Source organism: Cavia porcellus, unplaced genomic scaffold (genome assembly GCF_034190915.1).
Source record: "Cavia porcellus strain 051 isolate PalLab524CR breed Dunkin Hartley unplaced genomic scaffold, mCavPor4.1 scaffold_24, whole genome shotgun sequence".
Taxonomy (NCBI): Eukaryota; Metazoa; Chordata; class Mammalia; order Rodentia; family Caviidae; genus Cavia; species Cavia porcellus.
In genome coordinates this window covers 12,789,650-12,814,736 of record NW_026947507.1, presented here as the reverse complement: position 1 = coordinate 12,814,736, position 25,087 = coordinate 12,789,650, and the positions used below count along the sequence as shown (strand labels likewise).

The window sequence follows — 25,087 nt, the reverse complement described above, 5'->3', positions numbered from 1 at the left end:
GTGCTAATGGAGGAAAAAGACAGGGGATTCCTTCTCTCAAGAACCTCATACTTCAGCCAGGGTAAGGAAGAAAAAGTAAGACAAAATACGAATTTTAAAAACTAAAAAGGGCAGAATGAACTAAGAGCTTTGCTATAGTCTGAATGTCCTCCAGAATTTGTGTTGCAATTTAATCTCCAAGGTCCTATGTTAATGACATTTGGAGATGGGACCTTTAATCGTGGGGGCAATGGGGGTTCTGCTATAACAAATGGGATGTCACTGTATTTCACTGTATATTAATATGGGGGCCTCAACTCTAGTGGCTCCCCTTAAGTGTAAAACAATTACTACAGCTTTGATTATTTGGAGACTTATTTTTTAATACTGGTGTGTAGAGAGTTGGCTATGGTACTGTTTTTCTTTAATTGGCTCTAAGCATTACAAATAAGCTAGCTGAGGTGCTGGTATGTAATCTCTAAAGCCAACAGACAGTCCTGTTTCCTCACACAGTGTTTTCCATGTATAAGATATGAACACAGTGAGATATTAGAACCAGTCAGCTGCAAAAGTGTCAGCTGGGTATGAGCTTCAAGTTAAAGAAGTTATAACTCACCAGGGCACAAGAGTTTACATAGCAAAACCCAAAGCTACAGACTCTCAAAACAATTTTGTTGCTACCTTAGATTATGTAAAATTGATCCTTTTATACATCTCTTTCTCTCACCTGGCTAGCCAGCTCAAGTTACTCACATAATTCCCACCATCCTGTCACTCATCCCTGAGCCATCCCCCTTCTTTACAAGATAATAAATTCTAGGAGAGGCCTAGGATCAAGGTCTTTGTCCATACATCCTCACATGGATTAGATTTAGGATCCCTTGGCTGCCCTTAACTTGGAATATGTCCTAGTGTTTTTACTCTTGCTGTGGGTTGCATTGGTGGTGGTAAATTGAAATTAACTTGTTGGGATTCCAATGATGTCTCACCATGGGTGGGATTACAAATATAACTTTTGGGTTGTGAGGAAAACTAAAAATTAAAATATGTTACTGCACACAACATTTGAAAATACAATAAACAGGTTATCAGGGGAAGGCACTAGTTATTACAAGAGTGGGTATGTTATAAAAGCCAAGTTCTCCTGCCAATGATGCTCTGCACTCCTTGGACTCTGCAGAGAGTCCCCACCAACACAAAGACCTTTACCAGGTGCCAGGGCCATGTTCTTAGACTTCCCATCCTCCACAACCATGAGCTAAAATAAACTTTATTTTTTCTAATTACTCATTCTTTAGTATTTTGTTATGAAACAAACAAACAAAAATGGAGTAAGACAAGTCTAATCAGCGGCAGGCCTAGGGCTGTTGCTTTAGAGGAAATAAACAAAACACACAAAACATAAAACTTAAGGGACAGGGGAAGATGGATTTGAATGGATGCGCTTGGAAAAAATTAGGAGTTAACTAATACCTACAGAAAAGATAAAATGGTGACACCGGAAGTAAGGTAGGGATAGAGGAAGAGAGAAAGGGAAAAGATGGCTGCTATAAATGAGATATCTGAAATAGTTCCACAGAGGAATGCAAATTAAAACAACACTGAGATTCCATCACACTCCAGAAAGAATGACTACCATCAAGAAATCAACCAATAAGGAATGCTGGTGAGGCTATGAGGAAAAAGGAACCCTTTTCCACTGTTGATGATGTGTAGACTGGTGTAACCACTGTGGAAATCAGTACAGGGATTCCTTAAAAAGCTAAAACTAAAGGTTCCATTTGACCCAGCATATTCATGTTTATAGCAGTTCAATTTATAACAGCTAAATCTTGGAAAAAGTCCACATGCCCATCAAAAGATGAACAGATAAAAAAATGTATTTATATATAGTTGAGTGCAACTCTCCATAAACAAACAAATTTGAAGCATTTGTAGGAAAATGGATGCACCTTGACACATAATCTTAAGTGAAATAAATCAGACATACAAGTTTAAATATCACATTGTTTGTCTTGTGTGAGAAACCCAAAGAATAAATGAGCATAACAGAGGATATTGGAACACAAAGAACATGTTCAAGGGGGAAGGGGAACAAGGATGGGAAGAGGCAAAGGAAAAGGGAAAAAAAGAGAACAGAAAGGAAAAAATGGAAATAATGCTTGTATAAATATGGGGGAGAAGATGAGCTGAAGAGAGGAGAATCAGAAAAAAAGAAGAAAAAAAAAGGTACAAATTCCCATGATGAATGTGATCAATATGTATGACAAATAGGCACTAAAAAATAAATAAAACCATCAAAAAATTAAAAAAACAGTTCCACAGCAAGACAGTTACTAAAATACAGGAGAATTAAATTCAGCACGGAACCACTATTACAATGTCTCCTGGAATTACAGATTTCTAACAAAAAAGTTCCATTTCCAGGAATACCGATTGTTACACCACAAATTTCTTCTCCGCAGTAATTAGGTCTTTGCCACAGATAACCTCGTGACAGAGTTGGGGAATGCCTGTAAGTGTTGGAGAGCAACTAAAAAGGAAGGCACGCATGCAGGAGGGGCTGGAGGAGACTGAGGGCCATTCTTATTCTTTGCTTGTACGCATCATGGGCTATTAAATGTTAAAACTTCAAAGAGATGCTTCACTCGCTCCAAATGCAGAAATATTTATTTTGGTTTCCTTCATTGTTTTTGGAAATTCTCTTTTGGTTTATAAAACATAGAAACAGCAACACAAAGCAAACATTCAAAACCCCAATGTGACAAATTACTGACTTTTTGTGCAATTAAGAATACATATATGAAGTTAGGCTACCAAATAGTGTTGTTACAATGACAATTCTTAGTGCAAACCCTGTTGTGCTTGTATATCACACATACTCTCACATAGCCCACCACAGTGGCTTTAAATGTGTAAATGACAGCTCGATTCAGTCAAATGTGGCAAAGACCTGCAATAAAGTGAAATGCTGTTAATTTCCCAAATTAACTTTTAAAAAAATCCTTTAAGAAGTTAATCTCAGGAAATGATTTTTCCAGATTTCTACATCCTAGAATTTTGGCTTGTCAAATCTGTTTCACAAAGATCAGGTAGTATCGTGATATAAGAACATTTGTTTGTTACCCTCCATTTCAATAATTACCCAAGTACAACTATTCCCTTAATATATATGAAGACATGCTTTGCCTGAGAGTTTATTTGAGGGGCAAAAAAGCAAGTTAATCACCACATTATCAACTGATATGAAAACCACATGAAAAGTCCATTGGCCGTTATAAACAGTGAGTGGTTCAGGGAAGATCAAGTGGACAGCTCTTCAGGCATCACAGTTGAGCATGGTTGGTTGATTCCAGGTAATTCTTTCTTGCAATGCTGTCTTCACTGCAGAGTCTAAGGCAGGTTTTTTCATAACCCCTGGGAAGGATGGAGGAACCAGGTGAGGAGGAGAGTATGACAGCAGCCTGCTGTGCAACGAGAAGCCATTCGCTCTGATGAGCCGCCATTCTTCCGAGACTCAGCACCCGCATTGCTCCAAGGTAGACCAGTCCTTTGGTTTATCGGGAACCTTATGCCCCATGAGGAACAGGAGGGGATTGTTTTGAACCCTTACATCAGAAGGGTTTATTGAGTGCATATGAGATGGTAAAGGGAAGACGGCAGGGATTTAAAAAAAATCTCTGGTCCACTTGTGATATTCTCCAGCTGGGACAGATGTTCTTGCTTCTAAAGGAACAGCTTCCCTCCAGTGCATTGTACTCTTCAGAGCAGCAGACAGCTGCAAAATTTGCAGCAAGTAGCAGACATCTAAGAAACAGCAGAGTCCTAACCCCTTGGTTAGAAAAACAGGGAGACAGAAGTTTTAACACCCACCTTATTACTGAGGAAGTCTCAAATAACTTAGCACTTCTATAGTTTCCCCTTTACAATTTTAAGGCTCATTTTGAAAATTGTGTATCACCATGAATATGGTCTGCAATACGAGGTGACTGTAAGGCAGTGTTCCATTTCCTCTAATAATCCTATGACAAGACCTCGAATGGACAAGTCAAACATGGACTTTTCCTTCCCTATGCTTGCTGCAGTCAAAATTCCCAACATGAAGGCCATCAGTAGGAGAAGGGGCCGTGGAGGTGTGTCATCTCTTCGGAGCTTTCTTCCTCACATTACACCTTGATGGTAGAGTACAGTTCATCTATCTGTGACCTGAAATAGTTCCGTAGCTCTGGCCTTTTTGCCTTCATCGTTGGGGTCAGAAGGCCATTGTCAACAGAAAATAATTCAGGGTGCAGAGCAATGCCTCTGACCTGCAAGCAAACAAGGCTGTTAGAGAAGAGAGAGGACAAAGGAGATGCAATGCAACCTAAAACATCTAAAGACATAAAAGTCCCTGGAGGGGATGAAGACCTTTCCAGGAATCCGGTGCATCCTTTCACTTCAGCCAGGCTGTGCTTTCTCAAAAAAGGACAGGTATCCGTCCCTTTGGGACAGAATTCAGTTGTATCTTAGACTTTGGAAAAGGCAGATCACACCCGTAAGCCAAAAACCCTCCCCTACTGAAGCACTCTGTTATTCATTCTCATATACTGCTTTGTGTTACTTCATCCTCTTCTATTATTACCTTGTAAAAAATCTTCAGGCCAAAAATGTATTTTACAGAAATTCATGCATTTCAATAAATATCATACCTGTTCAAATGATTTCAGACCAGAATCCTTCCCAATTCTCACCATATCTTCTAGGATAGCTTTTTTGACATCCTAATAAGATAAGAAAAACATCAGATTCTTCTGTCATAGGTGTCTGCACAGCCATAAGTACACTTGACCCAAAGTGGACAGAGGATGGACTGGATACGTCAGAGCCTTACCTTGTTTCTGCACAGCTCCTCAAAGGATCCTTCAAAGCCTCTCTTTCTGGCCCAGGAAGCTAAGCTCTCAGCATCTGGTACCACAATTGCTATGAGAAATGCCTTTAACACAGACAGTGAGTTATTACAGTGAACTATTCCAAGTGCCCTCAAGTAGAGGTCCTTCATTTTTCCACATCACAGATCCCCAGAGAGTCTGATGCAAGTTATGCATCCTTTCCTGAGATCATATTCCTGCCTCTACTCCTCCAAGAGCTCCCAAGAGCTCCCAGAGCACAGGTGCAGAATCCCTGGCTTTGGGGTACAGATGACATCAGGAATGTTGCAGTTAAAGTTTTTAAGAACTACTAGAAATCAAAATCCAACAAAACCCTAATTCTAACCTACTTCAATGAATACTTTTATAAAGGCATTTTATAAAACTAAAACAAGATCAAATAAGCAAAGTGATCGGCATCAGCTACTTGCTTTAGAAAAAATAGAAAAATTTAGTCGTTTTAAAAATCTGTCTAGTACTGAAACCTTTATAACTTAGTAATAAACAAAAATAAAAAGCATGGTAAGGTTATAGATCAAATAAAAATAAGTGTAACCTTAAAAAACAGGTTCATTTTTTCATAGGAAAAAATTCTTCTGAAATAATTTTCAAATTGCAACATCTGCCAAAATACTAACTTTCAGGGACCAGAACCCCTTCTCTTTCTTGCTACCACCCAGCCAACATTTTGGCAAACTTATACTTTGTTGCAAAATTTGTTTTGATTTTCAACTTTGAATATGCATAGCTCACAACTACAGTTTGCTCAAAAATTACTTAGGAGCAGAACATAAATGATTTAAGTTTAATATCTTTAAAACTTTCCAACTTGCTCATAATTCACATATAAATATTTTGCTTACATACTAAATTAGAAGTATATATTGTATTATCCACCTCCCAACATCTATCTGGTCAGCATTGGTATAACCAAACCACCCTAATCAAAATTAAAATTTAGAAATTAAAAAGAAAAAATCTGGGAAGGAAATGCTAAGTAGCAAAAATCAACAGTGACTCAATGACTGTCTAACAGGTCAGACACGAAAGTTAATGTTCATTCATCTGAAACTGCCAATTACACCAAGTCCCTGGAGGACAAGGACAAGCAATGCTGAATATCACATCCCCAACTGCAAATCTCTAACACACCTGCAAGCTTTCTCCGTGGACAAACACCTGGGCCACAGGTTCACTCCGCACATAGATGTTTTCAATCTTCTCAGGTGCTATGTATTCTCCTTGCGCCAGTTTGAATATATGCTTTTTCCTGTCAATAATCTTCAGTGTACCATTCTGTTGTTCAGAGCGGAAGGGGCTGTTAGGGGGTGCCTGGCTGGTTTGTGCCCAATACAGTATCAGCTACAACACAGTACAAGGTATTTGCTACATGTTATCCTTTGATCCTAACAACATCTTGCAGAGGCGGGTATTGTCCCCTTTTACAGAGAAGGAAACTAAGGCTTACAGAGTTAGTAACTTGCTCAAGGGCCATTCACCTGTGTACAGAAATAGCGAAGACTCCAGGCCCATGCCCACTCTTGCTTTACCACCTGGCACCACCACCCACTAGCATGTTTGCTTCCTTTATTTTAGTGTGCCTTATTCAGCCTCCTGCTGAATGAGGTTCCCCCATATCTGGTTCACCCTGTCAGTCAGGTTCTGTGAGAACATGGCACAGACCTTCCACCAGGCCTACACAGAGTGAGGTTTCAAAAACTACACAAAGGTGGAATTTCAGATTCCTGTATGAGGCTGAGGAGGGGGGTGTGCCAGGCTCTTCAGGAAGGGCCAACCATCTCACATGGTAACTGCAGAAATCCCAGCCAGTCCCAGCATCAAAGAATAGCATCAATACTGTAAAAAGACACAACCTCTTGGATCTCAAATGAGAAAGAGCAGCTGGAGTTGATGTTAAGCATCAAAACAAATTCACTTCAGTTCAAGCCAAACAAGTATGCTAAGGGTATCAAGTTGTCTGTAGGAAATAGAACAATCAACTGTCCAAAGGAAGGAGAAAGGGAAAGAGAAAATTTAGGCTACTCCTGCCACATAGCAGCTGAGCAATGAATAGGATATATTCTCCTCTGCAGTGGAGCAAAACTGGCAACAACTTACTGGCAGCCATTTTCCAATGTCCCCTGTGTGTAACCAGCCATCTTTATCCAAAGCTTCTGCTGTTTTTGCTGGGTCCTTCAAGTAGCCCTTAAATACATTTGGCCCTTTCACACATACCTTAAAAAAAAAAAAAAGGATCTGTTAAGTTTTTACTGGGGATCCTCCAAAGAAAACTGGGGTACCAATATCTGCATTATGTGTCAATCTTCAGCTAAAAGCCCCCAATTCCATGATCCCAAGGCAGTAACCAGAACCCCCCACAGATCTTTGAGGCAGCGCTAATGTCCCACTGCCTTTCCTTCTTGCCTCAGCTACAAACTGTAGGGTTAATGCTTGCCCGAGGTTCTGGCTCAAAGCTCCCAGAAAGCTCCAGAGGGCATGAAATCACTTTTAAGTAAACTAGTCCTCCCATCCAGGAGCCAGAGGCTCCTGGCAGGAGATGGACCATAAGGACCTAGGTCACTGGAGCCTTTGCATCATGCTCTGGGAATCAGATCTCTAACATGTCTGGCAGAAAAGCAGGCATTAGAGTCTCCTATGAGTCTCTTGAGAGTGAAACACAAATGAAGCCTGTCTCACTCCATGATCGCTGGTAGAGTCAAGCTCAGCAGCAGTATAGAACAGTGCTGGAACCACTCTTAATGGCCGCTATTCCAGGAAATTCCACCGGAGTCAATGACTAATGGGTTTCACTCACCTCGCCCTCACCCATTGCAGCCATGTAATTCATTTCTTCCACATCAACAAGTTTTATGAAATTGCAAGGCATTGGGGCACCAACGTGACCTGTATATTAAACGAGAGAACGATCATTCCTAACTGGATGGCTGAGATCCTCAGGCCCCAGAATTTTTTGTAACAAATAAGCCTCCTTGTAAAAAACAGCTCGTATCAACTTCTGGCCTCTGCAATTATAAGCATTTTCTCTCTGGTAAAATAGTCTAACACAGTGTCTTCGTAGAAACAAAATGAAAATACTCAACAGTCTTTTGGGGATGTTTTCTAAATTTGAGGATATTTTTCTGAAGAATAAATAATGTAGCTGCTGAGTTTAAAGGATAGTACAAATCCCTGAAAGTATGCTGTCTAAAACCGTTATCTGGTTATTAGGGTCAGACTGAGCCTACTTATTCTGCTTCCCCCATATTCGTGGGCCCCCATTCTCTTTGAGAAAACACACACAAACAGCTCTGGTAAACCCTGATTATTCTCTCCTACACTGCCTGGCTGTGATCACTACAGCCTTTCTTTCCTAAACTATGGATGTTTGACAATTAAGTTTATTAACTTAATTAAGTAGGACACTACGTATTCCCACGGTCAACTTAACTCTCTTGTCAAAAGATTGGATTGTCTTTTCCAAAAGCAAAAATAACTGATGTTAAATACATTTTAGGAGAATAGCAAATAATTATTACTACATTTTGATAATTTTAACGTGAAGATCCCAATTCCAAATTCTCTGCATTTTTAAGAAACCTTAGGTTAAAATTAAACACCATGAAGACTCACACACTGTCAGCATTAATCCTGTCAGAATTATATTAGTAGATAGTGCTAGTTGCTAAAATTTATGTTACTAGATGGCACCAGTAATACATATTAAGAAAGTCAGGGATGTTTACTTATTGTAGTGCCAAATACGCTATCATTAGAGCAGAGAGGAAAGCCTAAAAATTTTGTAGCCAAGACTCAGGTTAGAATCCTGGTTTCAAAGCTGTAATGCTGTATAACTCTTCTCCATATTTACATGCTATAATGTCCATCTTAAGCACACATCACGGAACCTTATCTGTGATGGGTATGCAATTATTAATGTTAATTTTTCTCCTTTTTCCTTATGAACAAGGGATCTTGTATTTATTCCCACCTGTAGTCCTACCATGTAGCACAGCACACAGTATAAATTTCATAACAATTTTTGCATTAAAATGGCCAGCAAATGATAAGACACTAACCAATTACTTGCAAGTTCTATTGGGCCAGGCAGTCTTACTCTGGTATAAATGGCATCCTCTCTCACATACTCACGTTGGATACAGGCAAATCCCTACTGTTACCTGCCATTATAGTCAGATCCCCCAAATGCCATTTCACTTGGCCACAGGAGGTAATTTCCACTCAGCTCCCTGGATTACAAGAGTGTTTTCTTCAAGTCCTAATTATTCGGGACATAACACTTCCTTAAATTGACTAACGAGCCAGTCAATTATTAACCAAATCCCAATCATTCCAGTCACCAAATTCCAATAAGATGGTTCCAGAAATGGCTGTCCTGCCAATCGCACCTGCTGTCCAGTCTCCAGGCACACTCAGGGAGCAGCCGGCTGTGCACTCTGTCTGTCCGTAGCCTTCATAGAACTGGGCACCAAGAAAGGACACATTACTAAGGGGAGACAGTCATGCTCTTGCAGGAAATGTATAGTTAAGTTTCACTACCTTCAGAGTAATCACTGACTATGAAATCTTTTGCAAATTTTCTGTATATTGTTTACTCAATGGCACAAAATGCAACCAAATCTTCATTCTGAAACACTAGCTTTCACATATATTCTCTTTTTCTTCAACTTTCTGAGGGTAAGCACAGGATATTTCTACACGACAGGTCTCTACTGACTTGGTAGTGTACCTGATTTGTCAGTTCATAGTGTAACCCACATGTTCCATCTGTCGCCACACCCTGTCCCCTTATAACATGCTCTCAGAATGCTTTGTGGGTAGGCTTATCACTTATAACCCATTTTCATACCTGCATGCCTGATTCCCTAGAGTACCCTAGATGGACACAAACACATCTTGCCTAAGATAAAATATATAAATGCTTGCTTCTCCAAGAAATCTAGTGATGATGTATTTTCCAAAGAAAAATTAAAAGCCACTAACATAAACACACACAAATTGTGGGTGGGGAGGATTGGTCAAAGAACATAAAATTTCAGGTAACAGGAATAAGTTCAAGTGATCTATACTGTAAAACATGGTGACTATACTTAATAACAATGTCTTATAATTTGAAAATTATGAGAATAGATTCTAAGTGTTTTCACTACATGCAAAATAAAAAATCTATCAAGTAATACATTAGCTTGATTGAGCCATTACATAGTGTATTCACATACTAAAAAACACCATTTTGTATACCACAAATATATACAACTTTGATTTGTCAGGTTTTTTAAAATTGATTTGTCAATTTAAAAAACCTGAAGAAGTAAAGAAGGGGTCTCAGTATCATAAAATCTGAGATAATCCCAAGATGTGAAGGGTAGCTCACCTGACAGCCAAGGGCTGCTCTTAGGAACGTCAGCACAGTGGCAGAGACAGGTGCAGCTCCTGTGACCATCAACCGGACTTTTCCACCCAGGCTTGACTTGCGTGGTAGACAGAAAAGGAGGAAGTGAGCACTACATATTGGCAAGGCAGTCGGCTCCTCAGTCAAAGACATGTGCTTGGGATTCCATGCTGACCCATCAGCATCTAGTGAGCAACCTCATCGAATGAGCTATGAGCTCTTCCGTGGGTGGAAAGAGACAGAATTCACACTAGAATAGAGAACTCACAGATGTTCACAACAGGAACACAGGACTTGAGTGTTATTTCCACCCAGAGCTACTCCTTCATTCTCCACAAGTACAGAAATAGGTAAACACCTCTGCTACAGGCATTTTAGGGAATTAGAAGAAGAGTAGGGTAGATTTGCTGCAACAACCACCACTTTGGCATTTGAGGGGACATCATGTTATAACACATTCTTTATTACTCATATTTACAATTTTACCTCTCGAGTGACATACTTGTTCCAGAAAATCTAAACGAAGTGAAGAATTATAAAGGCTAAAATACCTTGAATAATCTTCCTCTGGGTTGTTAAAAGACCATCCAGATGTACCTTGGAGACTGAGAGGGTTTACTGAATGGTTTTGTCTTTAATTTTTATATGTGTGCCAAAATCATGTCATTCTTCACCTCCTCTTCATTTTTCTTTTAAAACAGTAGCCCTCATAAAAGTCTTGAAACCTGAGTAAGTTACCTGTATTTTGTGGAAGATAAGTTTATCCCACACACTATTGTTTCTGATGATGCCACTGCGAAGCTCTGCTTCTTTTCTCTTGGAGGCAAAGTCCAACAGCCATCTCTTCACTGTGGTGTTTGCTTGTGCAAAAATCTAATGAGGCAAGACATAAGAAGGTTTCACACCCAACAAAATGGCCAAAACCAAAAAGCCAGACATAACAAGTGCTAGTGTGGATGTGAAAAACTAGAACCCTGTACACTGCTAGTGGGAAAATAAAATGGTATAGCTGCTTCGGAAAAACAATGTTAATTTGCTCTGACAGTTAACCACAGTAACCTCACTACCCAGCAATTCCATGCCTAGACACACACCCATGAGAAATGAGAACATATGTCTATACAGAAACTTGTGCACAACCATTTGCTGCACCATTTGTCATATCTGCCAAAAGCTGGGAATGGCCAAATGACCAATGAATGAGTAGCTAAATATGTTACTTCAATACAATGGAGTATGATTTGACAACTAAAAGAAATGAAGCACTGATTCATGCTACCTAGAGGAAAACAAGCTGACGAAAGGAGTTATCACAAAAGAACACGTGTTACGTAACTCCATGCATACAGAAATCCAGAAGAGAGAATTCTCTGAATATGAAGGTAGAACAGTAGTAGCTGAAGGGTAAAGAAGGTAGGAGCACTGCAGATGGTAACTACAGAGCAGGTCAAGGGGTTTTTGGAGGTGATGGTGATGAAAATGTTCTAAAATTGACTATGGTAATGCTTGCAGAATATGTGAAAACATTAAATTTGAACTACATACTTTAAATAATTGAACTGTGTTGTACTGGAATTATATCTCAATAAAGACATATTAAATTATTTTTAGGTAATGATTAAAAAATAATAAGGGTCTCAGAGATGACAGGAACCCTGTCTCAATGTAGAGTATTAACGCTGTCCCATCAAAAGTGGTCCTGCCCCATGTGTGGTCCGCGGCATGACTGCCACATTCTGTGGTGCCACCACAGAGGGCAGGTGTCCACTCCGTCCCTGCCTTAGCTTTGCTGCATCTCTCCATGTTGCTGAATAATATTTTATATGTGCACAGTTTTGCAATTAAAAAAATCATTTAGTAATTATTTTTGTGTGATCCAGTTAGCAACTTTATGAGATAGGCAAGACTGAAGGGAGGTCACACCCTATTTTATAGATGAGAGATGAGAGGATCAAAGACTACTGTACAAACAAAATGACCTCCCACCTTCCATCTGTATTGTGCCTTATAGTTTGCCTGTTCATCTGTTTCCTCTAACAATCCTTACTTTGTGAAGTACACGTATTCTAATTTTACAGAGGAACAAACTGAAGTTCTGTGGGAGTAAAAGGTTTGTCTGTGGTCACATGGTTGAAATGGTTCACGGTTCAGCACAATTCAGACCTGAGCCTTTAACTCAGAGCCCAACATTCTGTCCCCCACACTTTGCCTCCTGGAACTTACTCGGTCAAACATGCGGTTCAGCAGTCTTGGAACCACAGGAAAGATAGTAGGCTGAAGCGCCTTGAGATCATCCATAAGCAGCCTGATATCTCCTTGGAAAAATCCTATTTTAGCTCCATGACACAGCATCACACACTACAGAAGTGGGCAGAAACAACACACATTGCATCACTGCAGCAGAAGCTGTCAGCATGAAGACAGACACACCCAGATTTGAAATTTTAAAAGGGTCTACATATAGATACTTCTTTTAAAAATGTTTTTGTATTTATGGTCATTGTACAAATAATATGAAGACCTGGGATTTCTCTTAATCATCCTGAATATATAGGTGGTGGTATAAACCAGCATATACCATTTTTAATAATGAATAGAGACTTTAAACTTCAAATAAACATCTGTTGAATGAATTACACATTCTTACACACTCAAAATATTTTTAGCCTTCCAGAAATCTCAGGGGTAATTTATTCTCAAACTAAAAATTTCATGATTTGTCTCCAGTCCACCTTATTAAAATCTCATTTCCTTTTATTTGAATCGAAATATAATTTTCTGAAAAGACTCTAAATAAGCTGAGGTAAAGATACCAAGATATCTAATACCACGCTTGACATTCACCTACAATACACTGCATAACTGCCTGCCCTATCTAGTACAAGCTACCTGACAGAGTCTGCCGATTTTAAATTTAGAAAAGAAGATTCAAAAGGTGGTACACCAGAAGTACGAATGACTTCCAGCTTGAGAGCAGAAACCACTAGACAGGTATACGAAGGCTCACTGCTGGAAAAGCTCAGGCATTTGTTTGGTGTGCTGTGCTTCCCAAGCACTTGTCTAAAGCTACAGTGAGGTGCATCTGGTTCACAACTCACTGATATCTCTTTACAAACTCACAAGATCTGCAGGTGGGCAGCAAGCAGAACATGGATGGAAGATGCAGTCTAGTGACTCTGCATCTTTCAGGGCTAAGTAAACCTAATAGGGCAGTAGTTAATGAAAGCATCAACTCTCTATTAGTTAACTGCCCCTAGCACATAGTACCTGGCACACAAATAGTATTCACTAATTATTTACTAAATGAATACATGGTGCACACCGTTTTTCCTATGGTCTAAAATACAACATCTCCAAGAAAAAAAAGTAGTTCTTGGTTAGTTTTTAAATTCACTGCATAGTTGTGTACAGAGAGCCCAAGCAAGGGTCAGCCAAACATCATCTTGCTTTTCCAAGGGCACTTAGAATACTGGTGAAAAAATTAGTCTTAAATTAACTTATCCATTAGGAATAAGCACAATCAAAACCATATTACAGAACAAAAGCCTCACCAGATTTATCAAACTGAATGAATAAGAACCTTCCTTTTACATTAACCCTTCTAGAATCATGTTTATATTGCTATCATTCAAATGAAAGATTAAAGTTTATGTATCCAGTTTAAATCCAGAAAAAAATTATATTCATTCCAATAATTTGCACCACTTCTAAAACGAGACAGAACAAGGAACCGTCTGAAGTCTGCACATCACACTTACCTGCAGTAGTTGCTCATACATGTGTGCAAGTGGTAAGAATGAAATATGTATGTCACTGGCATTCAAGACAAGTGCTTTCTGTAAAATACAACAACTTAGCAGAATACAAGCACACAAACTGGGAAACATAATCAAATGCCTACCTCTACGACTGTCTCAAACATGTGGGCGAGAGGCAAGAAGGATATCAAAGTATCTTCTGGGCAAGGGATTACTGCGTTCTGAAAGCAAAGATACCAGCAAGCACAAAAGCTTTAAGACCTCCTATAACTTCCCATTTCCTTTCAGAGCATATAATACCTCAACACTACTTTTCATTTAATTAATTTATTTCTTGAGGCACTAGGATTGAACCCAGGATCTGAGCAAGCTAGGCAAGTGCTCTGCCCCTGAGCTATATCCCCAGTCCTTTGATTCTTAATCCCTTTACAATTTTGACACAAGTTCTAAGTTGGTAGCCTGATCTCAAATCTGTAATTCTCTTGCCCCAGCCTCTCAACTAGGAGTGTACCATAAGGCCCAGCAAGAAACTATCTTTGCTTATGATTCTTTTTCTCACCAAAGAATAAAATGAAAAGTAATATTTTATAGAAATAGAGTGGAGGCCATTGGTCATTCTCAATGACGGAGTACATCCACTTCAAGGCTTTTCTTTTTCCTGTGAGGGCAATTTTGCCCAAATTGGAATGTTAAGGGAGTATATGCTCTGTTTGGTTAGTACTTCAGAATTACGGTACCCCACTGCCCAGGAAGTTCACGTGCACCTTGAGAAACAAGACCCACTCCAACATAACATTCCATGTTGCAAGGGGAAGGGGAAGGGAGAGAAGACAAGATTTCCGACGTTCTTTATTAATGGCATTAATGTACCTGTAGTATTTGAATTTGATCAACATTTTTTTTTTGGTACCAGGGATGGAACTCATGACCTCACGTTTGCCAAGTAGACACACTGCTGAGCTAAACCATCGGCCAACATTTTTTATTTTAAAGCTCTACTTTCTTCCATGAAAATATATCAATTTGTTTAAGGCAATGTCAGATTCAGCCCCAAGGGATTTGATGTGCTGTAAAATTCTGATCAGGCAGATTAAGTGTGAGCATCCGACTTCCCTCAGCACAGACTTACTTAGGGGCAGGCACAGTGAGGGTTTGCACGAAATGTTCATGCTAACACAGAATTCCTGCCAGTAACAGCCAATGCTACACTAAGAAAGGAAGGTATTGATAAGTTACAGAGAGGGTAATGAACCCATTTTTAAGCCATAGCCTTTTCCTCCCTAAAGTTGGGTCATACTTAGTAATAAAGTGATGACAGGTGAAAACCCCAGCCTTGGGCAAACTCAGCAGCCTCAGAAGCACTAGACATAAGTTGAGCATGCTAAAACCCTAGGCTAACTTCATTCAAGTATGACCTCATGGCAACTAGTATTTCTTATTATGAAACTGTTACATAATGAGAACTCAGATTCAGTCATAGCCACATTTTTTTTTGGGGGGGGGTAACCCTGGGGGTTGAATTCGTGGCCTCAGGCATGCAAAGCCTGCTGTCTACTACTGAATTACATCCCTAGTCCCCAGACTTTTGATTTTTTCCTTTTTTAGTATCTGATTTAATACAAAATTAATGATCACTGTCAAGGTTATTTTACAAAGTTAAGAATTTTGTACAATGGTGGTACAATTGAGTCTAAATAGTTCTGTAATTATGTTCTTTGACAAGCCATCAATGCATTTAAAATTATCTCTGAAGACCCATTAGGTATTAAAATTTTACTTTTGTAAGGTTCTAAACATTGAACTCTGTGTAGAAAACATAATCAAGAAATGTATTTGGGACTAAGTGAGTATGGAGTAAAATTAAGTGGCAAAATTACTCAAAGATCAACCTTTTGAGGACGTTCATTCCCCAAACCACAAAGTGCAAGCTCCTGCCACAAAAACCAGGGTTACAGAATAGCCTTTCCCAAGAGACTGCAAAAGCAAATTGTTAAATGTTAAAATAGTATGAGGGAGTAGCGCTGTATTGTAAGTACTTGCATAAAGACAGGTTTGAAATACTTCCTTGACGTTAAGAACTACATTGGGCCCCCGTTCCAGATTTGTATTCTGAAGGCCTTGCCTCCATGTATTTGGAGTGAGACTGTGTTTGGGGACAGGCCCCGCTAGGGCTGGTGCCTCAGAGGAAGAGACACCAGGCTGAAAGCAGAAGCAAAGCGGAGGTAACGTGAGAACCGTGCAAGAAAGCTGCCATCTGCAAGCCAGGAAGAGCGCTCTCACTAGAACCAAATGTTGGCAGTGGACCCTGGACTTACAGGTCCTGCAACTGTGAGGACACAACTGTCTACTGTTTACACCACCCAGTCTGCATTATTTTATAATGGTAACTTAGCCAGAGCAAGACCTTCAGAGAGTGAGCTTTATAGGAAATTAGTTCAGTTGGAGGTTTTAACCTTTTTTATACAAAGGGGGTCAAATTATCCATAACAAATAATAATTCAAAAACCTTCATCAGTCTTTAATTCTTGGTTTTGTTTTTGTTTTTGATGTTGGAGATTAAACTCATGACCTTGTACTTGCCAAGCAGGCCTTGTGCCACCAAGCTATGGCCTCAGCCCCATCAGCCTTTAATTCATAATTGCCAACTTGAAGAAATTGTTTTCCCAACATGAAATACAGGATTAAAAACATAGGAGTTCATCTTTTTGTTCTTGCCTGGCAATGTTTACACAGCATCACTCAAAGAGTTTCAGTATTTAAAAGCTGTAGTTAAATTACATCTTCCAATGCATCTTAACGGTCACAAACAAAACGTGAAGATTAGCCCCTTCTAACCTTGGGCTGAGCTGCATTACAGTTCAGACCGCATCCATATTTCAGATAGTGCTTTATACACAATGTGGACCTAATTTTATCACTTTCACTCTTGAGAATAATGCCAATCAATGCATGTGAAGAAAGATGGCAATATTTACCTCTGTTGCTTTCACAAAAGCTGAACAATCACTCACTACATTTTTGTGCGTGATCATTGCTCCTTTGGGGTTGCCTGCAGAGCACAAGGAAAGCAGAGCAGGTTAAGTAAAGGCACTCCATCCAAGAATTAGGGGCTTAAATGCCTCTACTGTTAGAGACATCCAAATGCTGAGTAACATTACATTCCTGAGCAACCAGCAATCCTTTCAATGAAACATTGTGTTGAACAATCGCCACTAGTGTGGGCAAACTTTACAGGGGGAATGTGGCGCTAAGAAAAGGAAAACCAATAATTTTATGCCTGAGACATAGACAATGACACAGTTTGCCCTAGGAAGCTAGGTGACCCTAAGATAAGTAGATTCACTGTATAAGTGTTTCAGCAAATGCATGTTACTCTCAGACTCCAAGAACACCCTACGGAGCAACAAGGAGACAGCACTAAACCACTTGTGACTCTCCTGCTTTCTTTCATTCCATTATAATTAGCTAACAAGTCTTCTTAAAAAACCAACAACAACAGGTGGAGTCTATAGTCTTTAGATATTACTCAGAAGCAATTCCATCTCAAATTTACCAGTAGTTCCACTTGTGAAACAAATTACTGCAAGATCGTCAGGTTCTGGAGGCTGAAAAGATAAAAAACAACAACAACAACAAAAAAAAAACAGTTACAAATTAGAATAACTAGAATCAGTCTCACATAAGCCCTGCAGTGGTGGCAAACCTAAAACACGTGTACCTAGCCAGCTGACTATCTTCACTGAAAGCTCTAAAAGCTAAAATCAGTGCCCCAAGGTATCACCCAAAATCTCTTAACAGTTTCCAACATAAACAGTAAAAAACGAAAAAGACCAAAAAAACAAAAAAACTACAGAGAGGGTTACGACAGGTTTAACACAGCATACTTACCTTGGGCTTTCTTCTGTTGGCTCTTCCAAGGCCCTTAATTAGAACAGAGAAAAAAATCTTAAGTGAAAACATTTTCTTACTATAAAGAGTATAATCATACCCAAGTCATTCAAAACTGTCTTTACAACAGGTTCACTCACAGTTGTCTCAAAGAATGTTTTCCAATTAAATGAACTACAGCAATTTTAATTAGCAAAAACCAAAATATTTACCTGTTGTTATGTTTTGCATCTGGAGGTCCCCCCAAAGCCTCACAGCCAGTTTCTAGAGTTAGTGATTTATTCATGGTTCAGTGCTGGGATTAGGTGTATGAGTGCTACATTGCCCTAGGGCAGGTATCCTGTATATACTGTAAGGGACAGAAAAAGGCTTGTCTCTCTCATCTTTTCACTCTCTGGTTGCTTTTACTGTCTTCCACTGCCATGAACTGTTGCCTCTCTGCCATGTGTCACCCTGCCTTGGAGAGAGTCAATTATGGAATGAAACTCTACAAACTGAGACAAATAAACTTTGCTCCCTTTAACGGTGGGTGTTGGGTATTTTTTTCTCAGAAATGAGAATACTAACCAAGACATCTATTGGTTTTTTGTTTTGCTTTGTTTTGTTTTTTGTTTTTGTCTTTTTGAGACAGGGTCTCACTGTGCAGTTCAGGCTGGTCTTGAGCTCACTTTGTAGCTCAGGCTGGTTCTTGAACTTGCAACAATCCTCTTGCCTCAGCCTCCCAAGTGCTGGGATTACAGATGTGCACCACTATGCCCAGCTAGTTACTTATTCTTTTAGAAAACCATTTCCCAGTTCTTTTCTCTTATCTAAAATTACACATATGTTATCAAGACTGGCCTTTGAAAGAAGACTTAGTCAAAAGACAGCAATCAAGATCTTTTATACTGCATTTCTGGTCCCCAGAAACATTTCCTATTATGGCCTTTAACAGCCCCACTTTTAGCCATAACCAAAGAACTTCGGCTTCTCTGCGGCCTCCTCAAATCAGAGCAAAGCACACTACCTGACCATCCAGCTCAGTGGAACCAACTTTAATTAGGGAAAATGAACAGATTTAAATGCTAGTCATTTACGTGAGGCTCAAATATCTATATTCGCCACACAGTGGCAACAGGTAGGAGCCTCTGATTATGAAACCGGTCACAACAGCAGACCTAAAACCATTTCCTTGAATGTACATAAAGTTCACAGTGACAGACTGATCTGCTAGAGGCAGCAGTTCCCAGCTCAGGGTTCCACTGATTACCAACGGCATGGTTCAGTTTACTGCATTAAGCCACTTTCATGTCCATTAATTTTTTAAATGAGCTATTTATATTCTTTTCCTATTAAAACTGAACAGCTGGAGCTGGAGCAAGCATATGGAGTGAACACATCTATTAGAAAATGGAAATTATATCGGTGGTACTCAGGGCTCAGTGAGTGAGTCTAAAGTTTTGAATCTTAATCACACTTTAAATTACATACATGACAGGCTACTGATTAAAAACAGAATACTGATGTCCAATACTGATGTCCAATTTTATTTCCACTTGAAATAAAATGGATTTGGGAAAAATAAAGTCAACTAGGAGCTAAAGCCATGATAATTATGTACTTTTTTCCTAAAATAATCTTTATTAGTTCCAAATTTCTCCTCATCTGTTTGAAATCCTTATTTAACCTCTAGAGATTTTCAATTCTTCAACAGTTGATATTAGGAAAAGCAATAGCTATTTGGCTTTTAATTTTGGAGAGTAAGTATTGCCCAAATTAATGTACTATTTGCCCCAATGGTTTCAGTTGTAAATCTGTTTTGTCATCATTTAGAAAAAATACAGCACTTAAAAAATAACTTGCCATCTTCAGGTTAAAAAATGAAGGACAAATAAAAACTAAATTCGAGAGTGTAACAAACATACTGAAGTGTTTGGCATAATAAAATTTGTAACCTACTAAAAATGTACAAAAATAAATAAAATGGACTGATAAATGAATAAAGGGATAGAGTGGAAGATTAATAGGTGATACAGCAAATATAACAAATTTTGAACTATAGAATACTCATGGTGGGACTATGGTTATCTACTGAACAATGTTTTCAAGTGCTTGTATGTTTTAAATTTTTCATAATTAAAAGCCTGAAGAAACGCAAGCATTCCAAATGCCTATGCTTTTTTGATCCTATAAAATATATATTAACAAAAAGTTGGTCCTACAATCAACAATAATATTAATTTTAAATTCACTCTAAAATTTTACTTTTTGTTTACAAAAATTTTAAAATATAAACCATATTAAGCAGGTAAGTATCTTTTTTTTTTTGGTACCAGGGTTTGAACTCATAACCTTGTGTTTGCCAGGCAGGCATTTGTGCCACTGAGCTAAACCCCTAGCAACAGTATCTTTTATAAATGAAGGTTTTACTATGAGCTGGTCGTAGTAGCACAAGTCTGTAATCCTAGCACTCGGGTAGCTGAGGCAGGTGCATCTTGACTTAACAGCTACTCAGTGATAATAACACACTGTCTTGGAAAATAAAATTTTAATATAAATTTTATACCATAATCTTTAATCACATAGTCATCTAAATAGTGTTTTAATATAAAAATTATTCTTTTATTGTTCGAAAGTCAAAAAAGACACCCCCCAGGAAAACCAGCCTCTGTGTTACATACTGGGGTGCAGTGGAGCTTCTAGGAGGAAAGAAAGATCAGGGTAAAAGAGATTATATCATTTTGAAGAGGGATTATAAGCAAAAACAAGTAAGACAGCAAGTGGAGAAATTCTTGTGGAATGTTAGCTAAACCCCCAACTTAGCAAGCAAGCAAAACCATTAACGAGTACGGATTCATGTTCTATGCTACCATCTTTGTGTGCATACGTGTGTGGTATGACTGAAAATTATACAGTATGAGTTTGATTTTTTTTAAAAAAAGACACATTATCATTTGTCCCCTCAAAGTATGCTTCAGACATACTTATCCGAAACTTCTGGCCACTTTCTGAAGCAGTTCTTAAGTCCTTTCTCATGAAGTCTTCAGTTGTACTGCATGGTGGCTTCAATACATGGCTGTATTCTGAGCTGATTCAAAATGTTTACTTTTCACCATCAGTTTGACTCGGTAAGAGCCAGCAGTTTCATAGTGCCAGATATGATAAATGATGATACTCAAAATGCTTTTACATTCTGCCTTTCTGTTAAATATTACTTGGCAGTAGGATTCACCATACTTGCAATCTTGTAAAAGCACTCACAAAAGAACACTTCCAGCTGCTTTAGACAGTGGCAAGAATGACAGCATAAGTGTTCAAAGTAAGGGTGAGGGGGATTCTGAGGGAGATTAACAGCAATATGTCTTTTACTATAATAAATTTTTAAATTTTAAATATTCACCATATTTTCAATTGCTCTGTGTGTGTGTGCACGTGTGCATGCATGCTTTGAACACACTTATGCATGAGGCAGAAGATTCAGCTGAAACAAACAGTTTCCCTGTGACTACTAGAGTCTTTGGGAAAGGTTTTAGAGAATCTTACTTAGAGCCTCAAATTCTTTGCAGAGAAAGAGAGCTATAAATACAATTTAAAAACCCTATTTAAAATAGTTTCATAAAAATATGTATAACATCTTCGGAAACAGCATGACTTACTCTATTTAGCCCACTATTTCTTATGATGCATATATAAATATATCCTCCTCTAATCCCAAGTCCAAATGAGGGAGTTCCATTCATTTGAGCCATATTCATTCTCCTAGAACTGTTACCCTTAAAATTGTGCTTGCTGTGGATTTTAAACTGAAAATGAAAATGAACCAAATCAAACATCTCTGCTGGAAATTCAAATACAAAAGCAATCTAGGAAAAAGAATGATGAAACAGATTTCTGTATCTGACTTGGTTTCAAACATGAGTCAATAATTAAGATATTAAAGTCTAAAGAGGACATATGTAAGCTTGAAACTTCCACCTGTCTGAAGTTGAAATTCATAGTTGCAGCATTTAAGAATGGCTTGTTAGTGCTGTGGAAAAATTACAAACACTGCAAATTCCTTTAGGAGCAAGAACTTCTGCAAGAGGCGACATATTAACACTAGGCATATATGTAAGATTATTCTTTCTAGTCACCAGAAATTCTTGCTCTTTCCCAGTACTGGGGTGCTGGGATAACTGGCTTGCATTGGGATTTCTTGGGAGCCCTGGACAGCATGTCTGACCCTACAGGGAAGTGTGTGTGTGGCAGTGACTCACCTCCATCGCCTTCAGGCTGATGACTTCCACCCCACATTTCTTGCCTTGTTCCACGAGTTCACTGCCATAGCTGTCCATGACAACTATGATTTTAAGGCCTGGTGTTAACTTATTTTCTACACTCTCTAACAAGATTCTGGCCTTCTCTGGTTTGTCAGCAAAAATCACCGAGAGCTCAGCTGTAAATAAAGAGAGATGATGAAAGAGATGATGAAGAATATCCTCTGGGGTGTTGAAAGTTTGACTCTATAATACCTGACACAAGGGTATTGTAACATTATATTCTTTAACTAACTAGAAAGAAAGACACATATTGAAAGGTAAAACTCTCATGCAATCAGATATGCAAGTATAACATCATTGAATCTAACCAATAACTAGATCAATGTCTACCTCAAATCAGACATACCTTTGTTGACTATGTACGTGATGGCATCTGCTCCAAGGGTATCGTAAAGCGGAACCACCACCATTGAATAAGCAAAGCATGCTTGTTCAATTATCACCCACTAAACAGGAAAAGTTGAGGAGAAAAAGGAGAGGTGTCATATCAGAATCACTCCAAGAATGACAATATTCTGATGTTCAAAGCAAAAACATTTGATGCAGCAAAATTAACATTTATGTATCTGCTACTTTGTACCACATGTTACTACAAATTCATATTGGCCCTTTCTTAAATATTTGCCTTTCCTTAAAAGGAAACTGCAACTTGCCTCAAGAATGGGAACAAGTAGATGAAAAGGTCATTAATGCAAGACAGTGATTGTTCAAGAGTTCAGCTTGGGTCCTAGGTGGTTGAAGATGACTTTGTGGGTAAATAACCTGAATCTGCCCTTTGCAAAAGAAGCACAATTTGGAGAAGATATAGGGAAAGGGAGAGAAAAGGACAAGAGATTTCAATAGAGAAATTCTAGGATCCAAAGCGGAGAGATCAGAGAACAACTTGGCAGGCAGGAATGGTTTGGCTAAACAGGAGACTAGCGCAAGCCTGTGCTATGGGGTTGTATTTTATGGGCCATGCAGAGCTATCATGGTGTTGTAGGCAAATCAGTGGCTATGGGGTTTGAGGAAGGTCAATCTGGCAATCAGTGGCTATGGGGTTTGAGGAAGATCAATTTGATCAACAGGGGAAGCAGGGTACACACAGCTAACAAGAAAATTATTCTGAGAAAATCTTCCCCAGAAAGAAGCAATGCAGTAAATGGTTATCTTGCTATTAACTCATCAACCAGAAAGCAACTGACAAACCAGAAAAATGTGATGTGATCACACTTCAGTGAAAACATCTCAATGGCCCATGACTTCCAGCCGCACACATCACACAAAACTGTCTGTAGCAGTCTGACACACGGCACAGACAAATGCACTGCTGTTGGCGGGGAGGCAGCACAAGCTTTTGTACTCACTAGGTCTGGAAAGAGGATTTTATGTGATTTTTACATTTTAATTTATTTTTATTTTTGTTTGCTTGTTTTGTTTTATTTCTCCCTGAAACAGAGTTTAGGTTATCAGCATGGACATCAGGTCCAAGCTCCTCAGCAAGGCACATGTGATTTACATGGCACTCTACTTCCGACCTCTTACCAGTCACCCCATGTCCCAATACTACAATGTGTCACCCCTCAACACAGACAAGCTGTTTGATGTGAATGCGCATTACTCCTGGTGCTCCACTAGACTCCCTACCTCTGTTTCCTTCAAGGTTCTACTTAGGCATCACCTCCTCCAAGTCCTCCTTCATTGACCTCCCATAATCCTTTTGCCCTGTGTCAGCACTCACCAGGTTACGGAGAAATGATCATCCTTTGGGTCTTTCTCCCTTATGTGATGCCTCAGGAAAAGAAACCAAGTCATGTGTGCAGTTGCTAAATAAAATTTAGTGGCTATGTTCAGAGGGAAAGGAAAGAACCCAATTTCATGAGGCAAGTTACAGACTGGTTGTGGAGGATGCTGCTTTCCTTTTGGCAGAAGAAACTCTAAGACGTCATTCCAATTTAATAAATCAGGACACAGCACGGGATTGAGGTGTAGGTGTAGATTTTTTTGGACTCAAGTAGGTGTAAGAATAAATTCAACTTCTTTAAGCCAGATGCTTGGATTTTTCTAAGCCAAACATGTCACTAACCTATTGACTAACATTTTAAGAGAACCTTCATCTCTCATTTAAATTCATTTTCATATAATGATTTCCCAAAGCATCATGCATGGTTTAAGAGAGCTAAATAACATTCTGTCTATATGAAGCCCAGTGTCTCTGCAATTTTAAACTTTGAAATCTGACTAAAGGGAAATTTCAGACTTTTAAACAAAGTCAAAACAAAAATTAGTAAGAGGGGAAACCCTTATTTTTTTTTTCCTCTTAAAAACTAAGAAGGTCTTCATTGGACTTTCTTATGTGTGTCTTTTGAATATGTAACACAAAGCCATATTCTCAGCAGAAAGCAAACCACAAAAGCCGGTCTGAAGTAGAAATTGGTGTAGTCTGGCTTTTATAAGCACGGCTTAGAACTTGCAAAACCCTGTGTAGTAAGTGCCTAATGAATACCTCAGGTCTGTTTTGAGCAAAGATGCCAATGAACTGATCTGGGGAGGCCTGGAAGCCCTTCTGAAGCAGCGCTGAGCCGATGCATTCCGACAGATCCTCCACCTGAAAGGAATGGGAAGGAAACAGAAGACAGCATCAGGCACAGGTAAGGAACAAATCTGAACAGCTGACAGACGAGTATCTTAACCAGCAAGCAGTACTGTAAAAAGAACAGGGAGTGGGGCGTTCCTTTACTTATATTTTTGTAAAAGGCAAGATTTTATTTACTACAACTTACTATTAAGGCAACAAAATACAGGGTCTTTTCTCCAAAGCAAATTACTCTTATCTTAGTCTCAACAACTGATGACACATCTTCTCAT

General features: G+C 38.9%; 1 protein-coding gene across 3 annotated transcripts in view; it reads right to left on the bottom strand.

Annotated features, from left to right (window-relative positions):
* Positions 1-2,631: 2,631 nt before the first annotated feature.
* Positions 2,632-25,087, bottom strand: part of Acsl1 (acyl-CoA synthetase long chain family member 1) — a 67,127-nt gene continuing 44,671 nt past the window's right edge. For 2 of the 3 annotated variants that reach the window (XM_063234504.1, XM_005003370.4), the window contains exons 5-21: positions 24,726-24,827; positions 22,587-22,686; positions 22,178-22,356; positions 17,943-17,975; positions 17,608-17,659; positions 17,030-17,103; positions 14,198-14,275; positions 12,520-12,654; positions 11,035-11,169; positions 10,279-10,374; positions 9,293-9,365; positions 7,702-7,790; positions 7,005-7,121; positions 6,039-6,182; positions 4,850-4,951; positions 4,668-4,739; positions 2,632-4,286 (exon numbers count right to left, since the gene is read on the bottom strand). In XM_063234504.1, coding sequence (XP_063090574.1) covers positions 4,146-4,286; positions 4,668-4,739; positions 4,850-4,951; positions 6,039-6,182; positions 7,005-7,121; positions 7,702-7,790; positions 9,293-9,365; positions 10,279-10,374; positions 11,035-11,169; positions 12,520-12,654; positions 14,198-14,275; positions 17,030-17,103; positions 17,608-17,659; positions 17,943-17,975; positions 22,178-22,356; positions 22,587-22,686; positions 24,726-24,827 — 1,722 coding nt within the window. In that variant the 3' untranslated portion in view covers positions 2,632-4,145. 3 annotated transcript variants of the gene reach the window in all.